This window comes from Hemibagrus wyckioides, linkage group LG11 (genome assembly GCF_019097595.1).
Source record: "Hemibagrus wyckioides isolate EC202008001 linkage group LG11, SWU_Hwy_1.0, whole genome shotgun sequence".
Taxonomy (NCBI): domain Eukaryota; kingdom Metazoa; phylum Chordata; class Actinopteri; order Siluriformes; family Bagridae; genus Hemibagrus; species Hemibagrus wyckioides.
In genome coordinates, this window is record NC_080720.1 from 18,483,578 (window position 1) to 18,504,154 (window position 20,577).

The 20,577-nt window shown below is 39.8% G+C and overlaps 1 protein-coding gene across 11 annotated transcripts in view; it reads right to left on the reverse strand.

The window, feature by feature from the left end:
- LOC131361694 (R3H domain-containing protein 2) overlaps positions 1 to 20,577 on the reverse strand; it is a 54,677-nt gene that overhangs the window by 5,184 nt on the left and 28,916 nt on the right. For 7 of the 11 annotated variants that reach the window (XM_058403160.1, XM_058403158.1, XM_058403157.1 and 4 more), the window contains 17 exons: positions 18,759 to 18,800; positions 18,366 to 18,455; positions 18,156 to 18,279; positions 17,028 to 17,106; positions 15,020 to 15,079; positions 14,333 to 14,473; positions 13,955 to 14,063; positions 13,783 to 13,878; positions 11,527 to 11,576; positions 10,752 to 10,805; positions 7,184 to 7,416; positions 6,219 to 6,436; positions 5,803 to 5,904; positions 4,980 to 5,258; positions 4,029 to 4,158; positions 260 to 420; positions 11 to 168 (listed from right to left, as the gene is read on the reverse strand). In XM_058403160.1, the coding sequence (XP_058259143.1) occupies positions 11 to 168; positions 260 to 420; positions 4,029 to 4,158; positions 4,980 to 5,258; positions 5,803 to 5,904; positions 6,219 to 6,436; positions 7,184 to 7,416; positions 10,752 to 10,805; positions 11,527 to 11,576; positions 13,783 to 13,878; positions 13,955 to 14,063; positions 14,333 to 14,473; positions 15,020 to 15,079; positions 17,028 to 17,106; positions 18,156 to 18,279; positions 18,366 to 18,455; positions 18,759 to 18,800 (2,126 nt within the window). The remainder of the gene's footprint in view (positions 1 to 10; positions 169 to 259; positions 421 to 4,028; positions 4,159 to 4,979; positions 5,259 to 5,802; positions 5,905 to 6,218; positions 6,437 to 7,183; positions 7,417 to 10,751; positions 10,806 to 11,526; positions 11,577 to 13,782; positions 13,879 to 13,954; positions 14,064 to 14,332; positions 14,474 to 15,019; positions 15,080 to 17,027; positions 17,107 to 18,155; positions 18,280 to 18,365; positions 18,456 to 18,758; positions 18,801 to 20,577) is intronic. The other 4 variants (XM_058403164.1, XM_058403165.1, XM_058403167.1 and 1 more) reach the window with 4 other exon arrangements.

Genomic DNA, 20,577 nt, shown 5'->3' on the forward strand with positions numbered 1-20,577 from the left:
GTTTCATTACCTTGTGCTGTTCTGTTGTGTCGGCGTCAGGACGCTGTAATAGACTGGCATGGGTGGGGCGGCTGGCATTGCACCCTGAACAGACTGGCTAACGGGCACCATGACAGGCTGCTGGTACTGCTGCTGCACCACAGGCTGGGTTTCATTAGCTACAGGCACCTAGGGAAGGCACAGGGGTGTTTGTTGCACAAAAGTTTCTATATACCAGTTAAGAACATTTCTACATGCACATGGCAAACACTTACACTACCTGATAAGAAGGCATAGGTGTGTACTGTACCACCATGCCCTGAATCTGTCCACTCATGCCTGGACGTGGAGAATTCATGATACTGGCACTCTGTGGCTGCTGAACTCCCATCATTCCCTGGTATGCTGGCTGCTGACTGGCCATGATGGGCTGGAGAGGAGCTGATTCGGCAAAAACAATGACCACATTTAGACTGAATAAGAAAATGATAAGCAAACATAAGCTGAACGTAAACCATGACATTTTATATAGGTCTAACAAATAATAAAAGAAGGGAGGTAATTACATTTTTAACTGGACATCTGGAAAAGAAAGACTTTTCACCAAACCCTCATTCATACAAATGTGTAACCTGAACAACAGTAGTAATAACCACGTATTTAATTATGATCCTATAAAACCCCCTAGTCATCAGGGTTGGCTGGAATCACCAGAATAATTTAAGTCAGTTATGTCATGAAAACCTATTAAACCTATTAAAAAGGAGCTTATATGTGATTGCAGAACTCACAATACTGAGAAGAGACAGTCTTTGTAAACTGACATGTAACAGACATGTGATATAGATATCAGTATATATATCAGTCTGTCTATGGCCAGGATCTTCTTATTCAAGAAAGCCCCCTGTTCCTTAGTCAGTGGGATATAAAGCATTGATCTGAGGATGGGATGTTTGCGGTCTTGTCTATGTTTAATACGTTAGGGCACAACAAGAAACATTCTGCAGGCTCAGCTGCATAGAACACTGCACAGTCAATTTACTGATTCATAAAATATCATACCATGTAAGAAGGGGTCTTAAGGGACTTCACCACAATGGGGAAGGTGGGGGTCTGGGTCCATGTGAGATTCCTAGGGATTTGTGGTGGATGCAATTGCTTTAGCTATTTCAAAAAAAGCTGTAGTAAGCATATTATAGCCTACAGAGACATGGTATCCATGAAGCTGCAGTCAGCATGGGAATTTGGCAGTGTACTGAGTCCATCAAATGAAGTTCATACCATTTGAGGAACAACATTCACTTAAGGGTTATGCTGCAGTCCTCCATTGAAGATGCAGCCCATGAAGCCATGCCCACAGACACAGAGGACCTGGCTGAGGGTGCCAAATCTCTGTCCATTTGTGACAACATATCTGCTCAAGAAAGTCACCAAGGCCGACTAGCAATGGGCCTCAGGGCCCCAACTTCAGGAGAATAAACTTCAAGTTAGAGCTTGGGCCTCTCTTGCTGTGAAAACCAGCTCATTTCCAGCTGTAGGCTGAGAACAGGTCTGTAGCTCCAGCAAGCCCAGGATAACTGCTGATAAGGCTGCACTCATTAGGCCTAGCATCCTCTAAATAAGACAGTGTTGTAAATTTGGCTAGCGTTACCTGCTACACGATGTGGTTAAAGGCTCACTAGCATTCACCTTGGATCTAGCCTCATGCTTATAAATTGTGAATCACTGTGAGGAAATACACCGGTATGTATGTGCCAAATGTCTGGTTCCTTGGTGGGAGTACATGAGTGCCAGTAATCCAAGAAAGGCAATATCCTTATGCTACAGATCAGGGCAAAGAGGCCCCTTGCATGCATCTTAAAACACCCATGGCACCAGGAAGATGGTAAAAGACAGGAGTTTTAATTTGGAAGGAAAACATTAAATGCATTTTTGTTCTGGGACAACAAGGACATATAAATAAGCCTTGCACAAATTAACTGATGCCAACCAGTCCTGTGATTTCTGTACTAGACCTTTCTCTGACATGCTAAACATACTAAAGAAAAGGGTCTGTGATAAGCTTTCACAGCTAGAATTCAATGAAAAAATCTTTCTGGTAAACATCATGCCTTGTCAAGTAGATTTGTTGGGGTCTGGTTTTGACAAGGTCCAGAACCCAAGAAGATTGGAGACCAGTGACAAGGTGACAAGTTACACTTTTAATATTAAAACAAGTTAAATTGTTTTATTCTAAAATTGCCCAATACTTTTAACGTTGCATTAAAAAAACGTTACCTTGCTTACAAAGGACAACTAATAGACAAAACATAATCTGATAAGAAATCTGGCTGAAAATCATCGAGTGCTAGCTATATTCAGCACCTTAGTAGACAAAACATTTTTAATATAGAATTTAATTTGATTACTGCATATGATTTACTGCTTTTCCTGTTTTGTGACTAATGAAGCTTGAGAAAGTAGATTTCTTTTGATACTGACAAATTAAAAGTCTAACTTTTCATATGGCCTAATTTTAAACAAACATTATTTTGAATAATGATTATTATAAATACTGCCGTTAAAATAGAGACAGATGTTAAACAGGCAAAAACTACCTCTATGAACTGATACTTTATAGTAGTACATGCAAATGTTACACACACCAAGTATCTCCCTTCAGTCATCACTTATGTACACTATTTTAGCATTAAACTCTACTGCAGTAGGGCTTCCACATGGCACAAAAGAAAAGCTTTAGTCCGGAGATGATCAAATATGGTCAAATCAACAGGCATCCATAATAGAGCAAACTGGCCATGCTCTTTTAGATAGGAGGGGTGACATACCCTTTGTCCAGTCAGTCTCACCATCATTAGCCAATTATGAGTATCTTTGAGCTATAAGGAGGAGAACTTATTGGTGGGTGGGATTTGGCCACTACTGTATTATGGACTAATAATAATAATAATAATAATCACAAAAAACATTTGACAGTGACTACAGCAAACTTAAAAATTGCACTATGCCATATTCTGTGACAAATGGTGCCGAGTGAAAGACCGCATTCAGTAATCTAGGTTGAATAGCACCATCAAATCCAACTCAAGTAACTTCTTTGGAGGGGCTACCACAGATCCTGGAAGTGATATTTGTGAGCTAGCAGGGGCCTCTCAGATGCTGCTAACGCTGAACATAAACATCAGTTCAGCTTCTGTGTCATTTTCAGCCTGGAAAAAATATGTATAGCCTTAGCTTAAGGACAAAGCATCCCCATGCTCCTCAAATAAGAAACAGGAAGGATGTGTGGTCACTGGGCTATAAGGAGGGCTCTGGTGACATGAGCTTCTGAGCTGCACAGTATCAGCTTCAGAAATCTAAATGTTAGCTGAGTCATATCTGCTTGCAGGCTTATCTTCAGTTATCAGTCATCAGTATACGTAGCCATGTGTAGCTAGTACTGTATCTGTTTTGGCTGCTGGACATGACTCCAAAACAGGGTTCAAATTGCCAGCTGAGCATGCTGTTTTGACATTAGCATCACTATGCAGTCAGAGTGCTAGAAATTTAAGGCTAGGGGTTCTAGAGGGTTCTTCAAAAAAAATAGAGCATTCATTCTCATTGAAGCTGTAAGCTGAGAGAAGGCTATGGCCAGCTTTGGCATGTCAAAGAGGAAAGGCAGATATCTCTTTATGATGTACACAGGGTCAGAAGAGTTAAGAAACTTAATGAAAGGATGGACAGCAATATTTATTGTAAATACTGCATCACAAATTCACATCACCCCTGGCAGTGAGGTGCAGGAAATATAGATTTTCTTTCAGAGGATTTTTTTTCCCCACAGCATGTTGGTCAGCATGGAGCATGATGCTTGTGCATATCAGCCTTTATTGGATCACCCTAATCTAATTTTAATTAATACCATCAGCTGCATTTGTGCATGTAAACATATCTGGTCCCTAATAAGCAAACTATATTGACCCAGGAATAAAATATGGGGGGAAAAAACACATCATATGCTTAGGATGGACAGGAAAAAGCAATAGTGAAAGCAAGAGGTATAGACTAACCAGAGGGCTGTGCTGGCGGTGGCATGGGCTGAGAGCGCTGAGCAGGGTACGACACCTGGTGGGACATGGACCTGTACTGTTGTCCTGAACTTGGATACTGTCCACCAGCAGAATAATACTGCACCTGGATCTGAGAGAAAAGAGGAAAAAAAAAAAGAGAGAGCAATTAGGACTTGCTGATGCTCAGTTATAGTGTGAAAAGGCTGATGCATCATTGCTATCGTTTTGCACAAATATATACACATACAGCAAGTTTAATTTAAATAGGATATTCTCAAAAAGCCACAGACATTAGATAATCTCTAATCCCCAATACCATTACAATGCAGAGCTCACTAGCTGAGAGTTGCCCTGTAAGCGTTAAGAAGCTCTGTGCATCACTATACCTTTGTAAAATAAAAACCTATTTATAACTGTATTTTACATGCTTCTGAAATGGCATCTCTACAACTGAAAGACACACACACAACCAGAGTGCACTGTGTTTGTTAATTCTTGAATGAAAAAAATGTTCAGCATACACCTCATTATCTAAAACAGCAAAGCAAGAGATATTTTGGTGGTAGTTCATTTAACCGAAAAGGAACAATATCTTCCTTATTTTCTTTCCTCAGTTTCTAGATGACAGAACATCAGTATTCATAAATAAGTGTAGAATGCATATTTATGTCTCATTTTATTTGCCACTTCTTGGGTACACTCAAACACCTTCCATTTTCAGTCTGGGAAGTGCTATAATGTTGTGCAATTCAAACCAGCCGTCAAATTCAGCAGCTTTTCATTTTTGCCCAATTTGTAGTGTACAGTAAAGTAGACAAAATAATAGAAGTCCTGACCAAAATGTGACCAAAGTGACAAAATCGTGGTTTAAATGAGCTCTACATAAGATTTTTTACAGGATAAATGACAATGTGTCATTTATGACCATTCTGTTGTAAGTTTAAGTCGCACCTGCTGAGGTGGTGGAGGGGGCTGCATGTAGCCCTGTGTGGGCGGAGCTGTTTGCAGTACGGGCTGAGCTGGGGGTGGAGCTGGTGGAGGGGGGTGTGGATGGGCTGTGGGCGGCTGGTAGCTGGACGGAGGCGGGGCAATTATGTAGCCTGGCTGTGGCGGAGGATGTTGGGATAACACGGCAGGTGGAGGCTGATAGAGTCCTGGTGGCTCTGGAGCCTCACTGGAGCCCTGACGGCTCAAAGACATCTGTCCAAAACCTGGCGTCAGCTCATCAGCCTGAGAGAGAAGGTAGGAGGGGAAATACATGCACTAAGTATGATCTATGTAGACAAAGAGCAGATCTGAAATAGATGTCTTACCATCCACAAGTGGGTTTGTGACAAGGCATTCTAAAGGGCTAAACTTTGGGGTTATAAAACTCTACCTGACTGTTGTCAGACATGAACTGATGAAAATCTCATTAAGTTCACAAAGACTAGAAACAAACTGGAGATTTTTTTGCAGTTTTTACTCATCGAACATTTTCAGTTATGAATCTCGGTATTCAGTAGTCAACTGTTTTGGCTGTCTCTAGGGCTCGCAGTAATTGAAATCATCACAGAGCAAACTTAACCTAATAACCAGAAAACTATTACCGATTCCAAAGAGAAACAGCAAGAGAGTCCGATTGAAAGGGTAAAGTGAAAGAGAGAGATATGAAGAAGATGAAAAGTGTAGGCAAATTGTTGTGCTACTTGAGAATTTATTGTACCGCTTAGAGATTATGACAGAAGATGAGAAGATAGCAGGGAAATGTAAAGCAGGAAAGAATAATTAGTACCAAGTTATACTGCTGAGAAGGAGAAACAGGCAGGATGACCTGAGGGCAGGAGGAGCTGGAGTATGATACAGGCTGCGGAGCAGGCTGCAGAGATGCCACCGGCTAAATACAGTCAGGGGAAAGAAAGTGCAATAGAGAGAGAGAGAGACAGAGAGAAACAGCAAACAAATAAAAAACAGGGAGAGGGAAGGAAAAAAAAAAGAATGTTAGAGGGATCGAGAAAGGAGGCGTCAAAAAAGAAAAACAAACCTTTAAAAAAGTATAAAGCAAAGGATGAAATATCTCACACATTACTTAAGCAACGCTTGATGCTATGTTAACAAAAAACATCTCTAAAAATATAAATATAGAATGCACAAACAGTGAATTTAAATACAGTGGGTAAGTGTACTTTGTTTTAAAGCCAGCTGTCTCACCTGTGGCAGCATGTGATTATGGCTGTGGCTACCAATGGGGTGCTGTGGGTGAGAGTGCGTGTGAGCGTGAGTAGGGGTGGGCAGCAGAGCTGTTTGTGGAGGTGGTGGTGGAGCCTGGCTCTGAGGAACATTGGAGGGGCAGCTGGATGGACAGGGCAGGAGCGTGCGGCTCTGCTGAGGTGGCTGGGGGCAAGCCTCTGTAGTTACAAGAGGAAGACCTACAAAATAAATAAATGATGGTGGGAGTTAGCATTTAACTTTTAGGTAAACCCAGTGATTTCACAACATTTTCCCTTGCTTGATCTGGAAAAATACTTTAATATAATTTGTTTGAGGTATGTTTCACAAAGCCAGAACATTCAGCTATTAAACAAAATTTGTTTTGTGTCATCTGTTTATTTCTTACAAAGTAAAAAATCTGGATGAACAAAGTTATCCAAGTATGTTAACCTTTGTTATCAGTAACTTATATGACCCCCATGAGAAGCAACCAAACATTTCCGGTAATTGGTGATCAAATCAAGCAGAAAGGGTTGAAGTTTTTGCTCATTCCTTCATACAAAATGAATTCGACTTGGTAACACTGGTGGGCTTCCTTGCATGAACTGCTCTTTTTAGGTTCAAAATGTTATATTTTTTCTGCTTAAACCATTTATTTATAGACTTAGTGTTTAGACACTTATCCACATGGTTTTAAACAAACTCCAGACAGGCAGAGGCAGGCACAAAAAGTTTTAGTCTGTTGTTTGACTAATGAACACTGACTCACTCAGTGCAAGAGTGGGCTGTAGATCCTTACATGTTACATTAATGAATACTCGTTTGTGGAGAAAATGGATCCCTCCATACCTGTAATTGCAATTCACCTCTCAGGCACCAGAGGGCTCTACAAATTAGATTTACCAAGCAAACAGAAGTGGTGTAAATTTTACTGTAGACCTGGGTGTTTTTGCAAAGGTGTGTACCTGTGCGTGAGCCCCTGGCACTGCCCTGTGAGCCCTTGCTACCCAGACTATCTCCACGTGTTAGGATGGAGATACCACTGAAGCTGCTGGCCTTGGTAACGGGAGGCCGGAGTGTGCGGTTTGAGCTGTCTGAGTCTGTGCTGCTCCATGGCCGTGGTTCCAGACTCTTCATGTCGCTGTCGGTGCTGCTTTGACGACTGCTCGATGGCCGGCTCGAGCTCTCTTTATTCCCCCTGCAGAACGGGCCAGCAGAACAGAGAGAGAACAGGTGGGGAAGGGAGAGGAGGAAGCAAAAAGCAGAAAGAGACAAGATGAAAGAAACAAGACAATCTTATATTTGAAATACTAATAAGGACTTAAAACAGAGCTAGAACTTTTAGAACGATGCACTCAAATCAAGCTCATGTTTCCAGATGTTAAACCAGAAGAAAACAGACATACACATACACAATATACTTTCTGACAAACATACACCACTACAAATAAGAAGTATCAGCATCTCAGAGTAATACCTGGAAACAATATTTATGATAACAAGGCCCACAGACCACTCAACTACTCACAAACCACTCACGATGCACACTTTGCCATAAATACCTTGAGTACTATTACAGCAAGCAACACAAACCAGACAACATGAAACACATACTCCAACACACACAAACAGTAAACAAATACACAGACACATACACACATATATATATGTATATATATATATATAGAACTGGGTATTTAACACAAACTCATGCCCTTTCAACACTTCTGATAGAAACTGCACAATGGAACAACCCGACAAGTTCACACACACACACCACTGCTAGGATACACACTCACTGTCTGTGTGCTACACTGTCTCTCTAGACAGGAGCAGTCACCATGAAAACCAATAATCAATCGTGTCATTTTTAATCATGTGAGATCCCTGATCACAGCACTTCAAGTATGATCTAGACAATTGGATTTAACTGAATATAAGTGCTAAATCAAAAGAAACAAATGTACAGTATGAAATTTGCCAACAGCCAGATAACAATGTTATATTCATTTTGAGGAGCTGACAAGGTCTGTCCTGTGTTTGTTTGGGGTTTGGTGATTTTCCTGCACACACCGAATTCATCAGTTCATCATCATTATTTGGTCGTTTTGATATAACCGGGAAATCAATTCATTTCCGATCATGGTCCACATTAACACCAGACCAAGACATTTTGCAAACCCCTTTGTTAGTTTTCACACAGAGACCACCTGCTGTATACCTTAAAAGTAACTTGCAATCATATAAACACACTTACCTGAAAATACCTGACTACTCATTGCTGGTCTTTATCCTAGTGCTCTTAGGGCTCCTGGAATTGGCCATAAAAAGGGTCAATCTCCTATACTGGCAGCAGACTACATTCTGTAGTACCACCCATTTATGGCATGAAGAAATTGGTAAATAACAGTGAACAGTCCAGGATAAGTGAGCTGGCTGTAGATCAAGATGATGTGTTTAAGTTGGTAGCGTTTATAAACTCACTGTATATCTTGCTTTATAACTGACCCTTACAACAGGGTCACTATATTTACAGTTACAAACCTCTGAAGCTCAATTCACCAGTATAATATATACTGTATAATATACACGCGACAGAAAATAAACTACTATAATCATTATTAAATTGTTAAACTCTGCAAAGGCCTTTCTGCAGCATGATTATCTTTTAGCTCAATTAGCTCAAAATGATCTATGTTAAGGACTGGAAAAAACTCTTCAAATAACGTTCACAACTGCAAGTAATGCTATACAGCAGGCACCTCACAGACATTTTAGCACTTGATTACAATGGTTATGTGTATGCCCATTTCACTATGGTACCTAACTAACTAACTCGATCAAAGCCTGTGTCACTATGTGAGGAAAACACATTCATCTTTTAGACATCTTCAAGCAGACATTGCACTCTGTCTGTTAAAATGGCTTCTTACACAACATGATCTCTATAAATGTTTGTTTTTAATTATAATTAAGCCATAGTGACATGCAGTGGGGTTTCCAAGTCAGCTACAGAAGCCGTTACCATACAGCCTAACAATGTAGATTTCCAGAATGTGTAGCTCTTAGACTTTTTATAGAATTTATTCATCGCTGAATGTTACTCTTGAACTGAAAGGCGTATGTAAAACGTCATAGCAGCAGAAGTGCATTACTTTTGTATAACAGTGTGTCCATGAGTGTGGTACTCCACTTATACCACAGCAACCGACTAGACCTCCTGTCTTTTTCTTTTTTTTTTACTGAAAAATGTAACAATAAATAAAGGTCAAATAAAATGTACCACATCAACTACTATAAATATACTTTGTTAAACACCATTTTTAAATCAATTTTTTTTACTAGCCTTAGATTATGTGGAGCATACATCCCTGCATAAGTCTAAGTCCCTGTGTATGAGCTGTTGCTATAGAAACAATAATATTAGAATAAGCGCATTAATATAAACCTGTTGTTCATGTTACAGCTGCTGTGCTACGACAATAATGCGTATCTTCTGACAATCAAACTCGAGGATTCAACCGTGTTGTGGTGTTAGATACAATAAACCGCAATACCGAAGGCTTCAGCAGCATCCTTTTAGTTGCCTTAATTATAAATATAAGGAGAAGTGCTATGACAATGTTTCCAATATATCACAACTGAATACTCCGAGTTCATTCAAGTGCTATCATACTATTATTTATTCAATCATTAAACATGTTAAAAAAATAAAAATAAATTTTTTTAAAAAAAGGGAAAAAACTCTAATAATTGTTTAATAAAAAAGGAGCCTCTTTGGAGTAAATTAATCCAGTGTGACAATTGAAGCAAAAACAATTATATTTAGAAATTCTACAAATATCTGGATATTCGAAGTCTGGAATCTCACATACATAAATGAATACAAAAAACTATTGGAGTATGTGTGTAAGAGGGTGGGCTTTTAAAAGGTGCAGTAATGTAGCGAACATTTGTGTATGCAATTAATGAATGAGCTGCTGCCTACACAGCCCATTACTGACACAGACATACTGCAGAGAGAGAGAGAGAGAGAGAGAGAGAGAGAGAGAGAATACAAGTACATGGTTCCTACTTTCTCTATTGTACACCATTCCTCCCTTACACACCAACAAGCTAAAGCAATAAATATAAATAGTTCACTTCACATGTTACAAAAACAAAAGCAACAACAAGTCTAACACCACTAGCATAATGCTGTGAGAATAGCAAGACACCCGACAAATAACTCCATAGCATGCGCTAGTTAGCAAATGACAATTCCAGAACATTCCCCACAGCAACCATAGCAACCAGGCTTAGCCTGGACCCACAAACACATACGTACACGCACACACACAGTCCCTCCCGCCCACCCACCAAAGTGCAAATGCACAATCAAAGAAAAGTGCAAGAATGGTCGTGACTGAACAAGTCCCTCCCCCTTAAAGAGCCGTGTTTCAAATCCACATAGCAGCCATGCATCGAGCTGACGCTAAGCACACACGCTTGTCATGGAAACGCGCATGGGAACACACAGCAAACACTAAGTACCTAAAGATCTGCCTCCTCCTTTGGGAGGAAGAGGAGTAGCCTTCAGTGGAAAGTCTGTGGGGTCACATTGGGAAGAGAAAGGCTGCAAGTTACTGCATTGTGTGAGGTGAAGGAAGTGACTCAATGTGTGTATTTGGCATGTGTGTGTGTATATCTGGATAAATCAGATATCAGAAATAGAAGAAACCAGGCTGCATCCCACACCAAGGCTGGGGGAAAAAAAAAAAAAAAAACTTAATTAAAGTAAGATTTTAAGTGGATTTGTTTGATTTGATCATGGACCGCCTGCTGTGTAGAGGAGAGAAGAAATGCAAACAACGCAGAATTTCTCCTCACAAGCCCCCAGTGTTTATCTGTCTCAGCACTCCTCCACCTCATCCGCTTCTCGGCAAAAAAATTGCTTAACTTTTAAAACCATGCTCCATGGTGCTTTAACAAAACTCTTATGTGTAAGGTATAACTCTTATGTATACACTCCTTCAGTTTACTGCAAGAGGTCTTGGTTTAGACAATGCATTAATAATTAATCAGCCAAAATCAAAACGTGTTAAACAAAAAATGATTGTAAATTACCTTGTATAAACCTATTCTAGTATTTTGGCATTAGCACTTAAGAAACAGGAATCAGTTAAATCAGTTAAATTAAGCAGTAAATGTGATCATTTGACCAACATTTCTCTTCCACGCACACAAGATCACAGCAGCAATTTATTTGTGCCTACAAAACCCCCACTGACTCAAACCTGCGTTGCTCACCGGTGTAGGTGTGTCTTACCTGTTGTCGTTGAGGTATCCGTTTTGAGAAGACTGTGAAGAAAAAAACACCTGCACATTACGAATAGCTCCACAGCTAAGCTGAATCCCCAAACACTTGCTCACAAATGCAAATATAAACATTTAACGTTTTTTTGAAATCTGCTACTTTGCTCAGGTTGTGTTAAAATGTATTGTTTCTAATAAAATAATCGCATACATGGGTGCATCGACTAAACACACATTTCTAATCTAAGTGACACTCTGATTTCCCTTTTCTGAGGTTCCTAAGCAGCTTGAAGGAAGACATGATTTTTAAGACTCGTAATTTGGACAAGCTCTTGGTCCTTGGAACAATCATCCCTAAATATTCTGTAACAACAGTTAAAGAGAAATTTTGTTACCGGGTAATAACATTTGATAGAGCCGTTCCACATGGCCTAGCACATGACTAGTGAATTAAACTTGTTAAAATCTCATTCTGTAAAAAGTATAAGCTCTTATTAAATTATTATAAGCAATTTTAAAGATATATTGGAGCAGAAAGAGAAAAATTCCATCGTCATAGTACATGTCCACAACATAAACACAGCTGCTGGGTCCAAGAGCTCCAAACTACATTATTATTATAGTGAGGGAAAAAATTATTTGATCCCCTGCTGATTTTGTACGTTTGCCCACTGACAAAGAAATGATCAGTCTGTAATTTTAGTGGTAGGTGTATTTGAACAGTGAGAGGCTGAATAACAACAAAACAAAAAAATCCAGAAAGACGCATTTCAGAAAAGTTCTACATTGATTTGCATTTTAACGAGTGAAATAAGTATTTGATCCCCTATCAATCAGAAAGATTTCTGGCTCCCAGGTGTCTTTTATACAGGTAACGAGCTGAGATTACAGTAGGAGCACTCTCGGGGAGTGATCTTAATCTCAGCTCCTTAACTGTGTGAAAGACACCTGTCCACAGAAGGAAGCAATCAATCAGATTCCAAACTCTCCATCATGGCCAAGACCAAAGAGCTGTCCATGGATGTCAGGGACAAGATTATAGACCTACACAAGGCTGGAATGAGCTACAAGACCATCACCAAGCAGCTTGGTGAGAAGGTGACAACAGTTGGTGCAATTATTCCCAAATGGAAGAAACACAAAAGGACTGTTGATCTTCCTCGGTCTGGGGCTCCATGCAAGATCTCACCTCATGGAGTTTCAATGATCATGAGAACGGTGAGGAATCAACCCAGAATTACACTGGAGGATTTTGTCAATGATCTCAAGGCAGCTGGGACCATAATCACCAAGAAAACAATTGGTAACACACTACACCGTGAAAGACTGAAATCCAGTAGCACCCGCAAGGTCCCCCTGCTAAAGAAAGCACATGTACAGGCTCATCTGAAGTTTGCCACTGAACATCTGAATGATTCAGAGGAGAACTGGGTGAAAGTGTTGTGGTCAAATGAGACCAAAATCCAGCTATTTGGCATCAACTCAACTCGCCGTGTTTGGAGGAGGAGGAATGCTGCCTATGACCCCAAGTACACCATCCCCAGGTGACAGGACAACTGCACCGCATCAAAGGGACGATGGACGGGGCCATGTACCGTTAAATCTTGGATGAGAACCTCCTTCCCTCAGCCAGGGCATTGTGAGAGGGAGCTGAAGGGTCAGCCACAAAACCTTAATGACTTGGAGAGGATCTGCAAAGAGGAGTGGGCCCAAGTTCTTTGAGATGTGAGATGTGTGCAAACCTGGTGGCCAACTACAAGAAATGTCTGACGTCTGTGATTGCCAACAAGGGTTTGCCACCAAGTACTAAGTCATGTTTTGCAAAGGGGTCAAATACTTATTTCACTCAATAAAATGCAAATCAATGTAGAACTTTTCTGAAATGTGTTTTTCTGGATTTTTTGTTGTTATTCTGTCTCTCACTGTTCAGATAAACCTACCATTAAAATTACAGACTGATCATTTCTTTGTCAGTCGGCAAACGTACAAAATCAGCAGGGGATCAAATAATTTTTTCCCCTCACTGTATATACATTCTTCATAGGATAAAGCAACTAAATTAACTGATATTTTATTTTCTAACTATTATGGGGTTGGAACACAAAAAAGAAAATACTGAAATACTCATTTTTATTATTTGTCTGTACTTGAAGTAATTATTATTATTATTATTATTATTATTATTATTATTTATACTACTACTACATGTAAGCCCTATTGACAACACAGATCTCGATTTATGGCACACCTGCTATTCCTGTGCACTTACTTCCCGAGCGAAGATCCGATCTCTGACACGCTGATATTCCTCCTCTCTCTCCTCAATGGACTTACTACGGCGGCCGTCCTGCAGAGGAACCCGAATCTGAAAATAACCATACATTAGTTCATAGAACAAAAAATACAAGTGTTCGGTGTGATTTGTAGCACTGGCGGCTCACCTGGTTGTCATCTTTGTCCATGCTTGCATCATCCCTCTTCAAGATAAACTTCTTCTGGAAGTCCATGGTTCTGTCATCTTTAATGTGCTCAGAAAACCTTTGCTCGGGGCTGAGAGAGAGAGAGAGAGACTCAGTCTGTTAAATCAGTCTGTGTGATTTTTAACTTTATAATTAATATACACAAAAGCCAAAACCTTAATTAGACCTACTAATAATTAATCACAGCATTAATAATAAGTGTTTCTGTGTAAAGCTAATGCACAATACCTAGAAAATTATTTGCACTTATTGACACTTTATTTCACATTCTCTAAAACTAAGGCAGCTACAGGAGTCTGATAAGGGATTTATTTATTTAAGAAAAAAGAAACTACTTACATGCGGGTGTTGCACGTCTTATTGATGATGACCGCTTTGCCGGTTTGGTCCACATTGTGGTCCATGCCAAAGTAAGCCGCTACTCGATGTAGCAGCATGCGATGGTATGAGGTCATCTGGGGGAACTTCTTATACTGATTGCTAAAAAAAAGAAAGAACTTATTACCAGTTCCATTTATAAAGAAAAAGCCAAATTCTATAACATTTAAAATCCTCTTAATTATTCAGAAAACAAATCAAAAAGCAAGGCTTTGAGATAGCAACAAGGGACCATAAGAAACATTTAAGTGACAGAGATGCAACAGGGGTGAAGCTACCAATGCACAAATTTACAATTCTTGCCAAATGCATTGGCTTACACTGTTTTACCAAAACAATTTGCTGTTTAGGAAACACTTTGCTTGCATAGCTGATGGACCTTTGTCCAAACTGTATTTATTTTTCTACCAGCTTCAATATTCTGGGCTATTTTTAATGCTAATTACCTTTTCAGTTCTAGTATATAACACAACAAATACAAACATTTTCTAGGGGGTGCGTACTTGTGCAGACGTGTTCATATTAGATCAAGTTTTTGCATATCACTTACAGTGTTCTTTAATCTCAATAATGTCCTTATTGACTTGTTGCCATTGTGAAATACTCTGTAACCCATGTCAACATAAGAGCACATACACACACACTCACTTATCATCATTAATAAACTCCAGTATATCTTGTTCCAGCTTCAGCAGCATCATTCTGTCCCTGCCCCAGTGGGTAAATGATGAAAAGAAATAGGTCAGTAATAAAAAAAAAACAATAAAGGACAGAGTTTTAGATAAAAACACATGAGAGACCAAGAACAGTTTGTGTCATCCATACAGAAATCTGCATAGATAGATAGATAGATAGATAGATAGATAGATAGATAGATAGATAGATAGATAGATAGATAGATAGATAGATAGATAGATAGATAGATAGATAGATAGATAGATAGATAGATAGATAGATAGATCTGACCACCAGGTTAATATGAATGCATTTGTTCTAATCTGTTATCAATTCTATAGTAATTTATACAGAGACTCCAGATAAGCAGATTGAAAACATACACTACTCACAAAAAGTTAAGGATATTCGGCTTTCGGGTGAAATTTCAGGATGCACCTAAAATGCACTATAACCTTTACAGGTGAACTTAATTTGACCTTCTCTACACTTTTGAATGCACATGTCCAACTGTTCAGTGTTTCAGTACTTTTTGCATAACTTGCTGTTCTCTAACAAGGTGCTTAACAGCAAAATTCACAACTGGTGTTTGATCCATGAATCGACCAGTCCATTTTCTGGTTCAATTAGAATTGGTATTTAAACAGTCCTCTTCATCATGCTGTTCACATTTTGACATCATGAGACCAAGACCACACCTAACAATTGATCAACAGTACCTCGCCATTGTGAGGCTTCAAACAGGATGTTCTCAGAGGGAAGTGGCCACTGAGCTTAGAGTGTCACAGAGTGTCATCAGCAGGATGTGACAGAGATACAGAGAGACTGGAAGAGTCACAGAAAGGCATAGAAGTGGACGTCCTTTGGCCACATCTCACGTTGATGACCGCTTCATTGTGAACAGTGCCCTGCGGCACCAGATGATGAATGCCACTCAACTCCAGGCACATTTAAGGGAGGTGAGAGGCACCCAAGTGTCACGTCAGACCATTCGAAACTGTTTACATCAGCGTGGTCTGCATGCTAGACGACCTGCAAGGGTACCTGACCACACCACCAGGCACAGGCGTCGGGCCAGGGAGCATTTACGCTGGATGAGGGACCAGTGGGCCTCAGTGCTCTTCTCTGATGAAAGTCGATTCACGTTGAGAAGAAATGATGGCCGCCAACGATGTTGGAGACGTCAAGGAGAGCGCTATGTATCAGCCACTGTTGTGGTGGTGTTACAGTCTGGGCAGGTGTGTCTACTCAATACAGAACTGCCCTACATCTTGTGAATGGTACAGTGACAAGCTAATACTACCTGAATAACATCATTAATCCAGTCACTGTGCACCTACATGAACACAGGCCTAATTTCATCTTCATGGATGACAATGCTCCAGCTCATCGAGGTTGCATCATTAGGGAACGGCTGCTGGAGGCTGGGGTACCTCAAATGGAGTGGCCTGCACTTTCTCCAGACCAGAACCCCATAGAAAACCTATGGGATCAGCCGAGTCACCGTGTAGAGGCTCGTAACCCTGCATCCCAGAACCTCAATGACCTGAGGGCCGCCCTTCAAGAAGAGTGGAATGCCATGCCTCAGCAAACAATAAGTCGACTTGTGAACAGCATGAGACGTCGTTGTCAAGCTGTAATTGATGGTCAAGGGCACATGACAAATTATTGAGACATTGACATTTTTTGTTGTGTTGTATGCTTCTACTTAAATATCCTACTTTCATGATATAATATCACTGTAGCGTGAACTTTTTACATTTTCCATAAATTTCACCCAAAAGCCAAATATCCTTAACTTTTTGTGAGTAGTGTATGTAGTCACTGATATGATGAGGTTTTCCATAAGGAGATTATTATTTAGCAGCTTGGGAAGAAGTCTCCTGTGTACGTGCTTTCTAACTTGTACAGGTAAAGCTGTAAGACTGTGTATCTCAGTGGAAGCATGGGATAACCTTCGGCTAAACCCCCTCATTTGTACCTGGGGTTGTTTTTCAGTGTGTTCACCAAGAATTCGTGCACATCGATGCCTGTGGAGTCTGTGTACTCCTGACTGGAGTCTGCAGGAAGGAGAAAAACAGGACAGTAAGTCTATATTCATTCTGACTGTGGATTCAGAGCAATTGTGCATGAAAAACTGGGGAAAATGGCAGTTAACGTTGCCTTCCCACATCTCTGTGGTCACCCTCCCAGTCCCCAAATAGGAGAGGTGATTGCACTGGAGCAGCATGCAATTTGCGAGCAATCCAACATAAAAAAAATGTAAGAAATTTCAAGGCCAGTAACAACGGGTCCTCCTCGGGGTAAACAACTATCTGTTACACTGGAAGTGCCTGGAGCACTAACCAATCTGGTCATTAGGAAATCCTGAGTGCTTTCCAAGCATTCATTAGGGAACATCAGAGCTCAGTAGCTAAAATGATCTGTTCAAACGCTCCTATTACAATGTTTTTTTCAAGAACAAATCACAAATCTAGTCTGCTATAGTTATCTCAAGTGTCCTACCGTGAAAACACTAAACAACCTTTCATAAATACAGTCATTATACAACAAGCAGTGAGCTGTGTCTATTGACTCCCCAATGTTCTGTTATCAGAAATACACTACTAACATGTAAAGTCTTTCTCTTCAGAATCAGAATTATTGGCCAAGTATGTTTTCTCACACACACACACACACACACACACACACACACAAGGGGTTTAGTACTGGCTGCTGGTGTCCCTCAAAAGTACAGACATAAAATAACAACGCTATACATTTAACCAACAAACAATGGTATACAAAAAAAATAAAAAATAATTAATTAATTAATATACAGAGTATGAGACAGGTTAGAAATGTATATAAAGGGTGACAGTGCATAGTAGTGCAAATAACAGTAGTGTACATCACATACGAAGACTTGAGCAGAAAGACATCTAATCAGACCTTGTCACTAATTAAGGTTTCTAGTGTCTACAATTGCAGCGTTTTCACATTTTCACAGTGGACACAGAGTGTGTAGATGAAGTTTTTGAGATCTCAGATGTGGAGTTGACAGGAGATGTTCCTTAATGAATTTGAAATGATGACCATTAAAACACACACACACACACAGGGAACTTACCACGTGAGAGCATCTTGTGTGGAGTTTTGTCCTTCTTCTCCCTTTCCTCACTCTCATACTCATCTTTAGAAGACTTCTCTTCTTCTTTGTCTGACGGACAGCTGATGTGGAGCTGAATAATATCCTAAAGAGATTACGATATGAATGAAAATCAGTACACAATTATACAGGACACTGTTTATCTCTTCTGGTGAGAGCATGGTGCAGTACCTGGCTCTCTGCAGGTCCATCACTAGAAAACATGCCTGATGACTCCTCACACACCGCTAGACTCCTCACCAGCTTTAGCTTGGCATTGGACTAAAACGAACACATGACCAAATATGTAATTAAATCTCAGATTTATTGAATATTTTTGAATACGTTTTTGATGCCGTTACATTTCCTATGAATTTTCTCTGAAGCACAGAGTGAATGACTCAGTGCATCTAAAGCCTTCACACTTGTATCTAAAACCTGTGAGTCATATCTACCTGAAATGCTTGTGTATGTGTTTCTGTGCATGTTGTCTTTCCTCTGCCACACTTGGAATTTTGCCAGGAGGATTAGCAAACACAACTCATGGCAACATGGTACTACAGTACATCATGCAACAGTGTTTACCTTGGCTCTTTTCCTGCTATGGCCATGGTTTTGACAGCGTTTCTGTGGTACAGTGAGGAAAAAACAACACAATATTTTAGATTGTATTTGATCATGAATAAATCTATTATTTTCTATACATCTCTGTTCATACTCAAATACAGGACATTGCAGTGGCCATTTTGCAGTTCTCACGACACATTTGTACAATATTCATGCTTTATGAAGTGATCACAAAGATGAACTGATAAATGCCATGAAATATTGAAATTTAAACTCATGACTATGAATATAAATAGAAAAAGAAGGATTTCGGATCTCAAATATACAGGGAACATAACCCTGAATGATAAATTGTTATTATATAGACAACAAAATTAAGAAGTTCATTTTATAAAAGAGCTGATGACCAACATTTTCTGCAATTTCAGCCATTCAGCTCAAATTGCTTTCCATGATGGCTTTAAAAGTAGCTCATCTTATTACAAGAGTCTGTGTTAAGTGAGACTCTCGGTCCGAACATCTTCAGCCACTCTAAACAGTTCTTTTTTTTTTTGACAGGACCAGTACTAACAAATTAACAGGCGCAAACATTCGGGCGTAAATGTGCTAGAACTCGCTCTGTACTAATCAATTCGAGTCAAATGTAGATGCGGGACCTTAATGAAACCTACTGAAACCTGTAGTGAATAGTGTAAGGCTTTTAAAAAATAATCCTCCATGCCAAAAAAAAAAGTGACCACAAGCAAATCTGGATGTTAGCAAAGCAATAGGTCTCCAAGTTGATGAAACCTGAAGATTAATGAGCTGCATTGCTGTAGAGCTAAACCGAAGCCTGTAAAAGTTACAAAACATTTCTACTGTGTTCTGCAGTATGAGCAAGACCATGGAGTTAATCTGTGGATTTAAGACATATGAATGACATCCAGATCTAAACTTGTACATGAACGGAATACAGAGATTTATTACATACTGAACATGTATACTGTGTAAGACGATAAATATTTTGAGCGGCCTGTCCTGATGTTGTCCAGATTAAAACATTTGCATTTTATTTAGTGAAAGCTATTTTACATACAAAAATGTCTCACAGTGCCAGAAAATTCATCTAATGGTAATAAGGTCAAAGCAATTAGCACCAGGTACTTTCTTTGACCCCTGCTTGTTCACTTAGTGCTTTTGTTGTACCACACACTGTAAGCAGAGTGCTTACTCGCAAACAAATCCTGAGATTGTGGGTTTCGTTGCCGAAGATGTCACAGCCATTCATGCCTGGGAGTCAAGAGAGCAAATGTCTGTTCTCTGGATATGAATGATGGCTTACTCTCTCTACCCTGACGATCACAAAACATTCACCAGTACATTAGACTTCTGTAAGCTCATGTACAATGAATCTAAAAAAGTCTAGACACCCCTGTTAAAATAGCAAGATGGATCATGTCAGCAAGACAAATTATGTCAGAACCTTTTCTACAATCAATGTGAAATTTTAACTTGCACTATATTTCCAAAAGTTTTGGGACACCCCTCCAATTCATTGAATTCAGGGGTTGGGCTTGGCCCCTTAGTTCCAGTGAAAGTAACTCTTAATGTTTCAGCATACCAAGATATTTTGGACAATTTCATGCTCCCAACTTTTTGGGAACAGTTTGAGGATGACCCCTTCACATCACAAAAAGCAGCCGTTTTAACAGGGCTGTGTAGACTTCTGATATCCACTGTATGTGGAAGAGGGCAGAGAGGGCTCTCCTCCGAGTGTGTTACACTACACTTAGCATGAAGAGCAGTTTAAAAAGATGCACACAGCTTGCAGGAAGCATGTGCTAAGCCTTTACTCCCC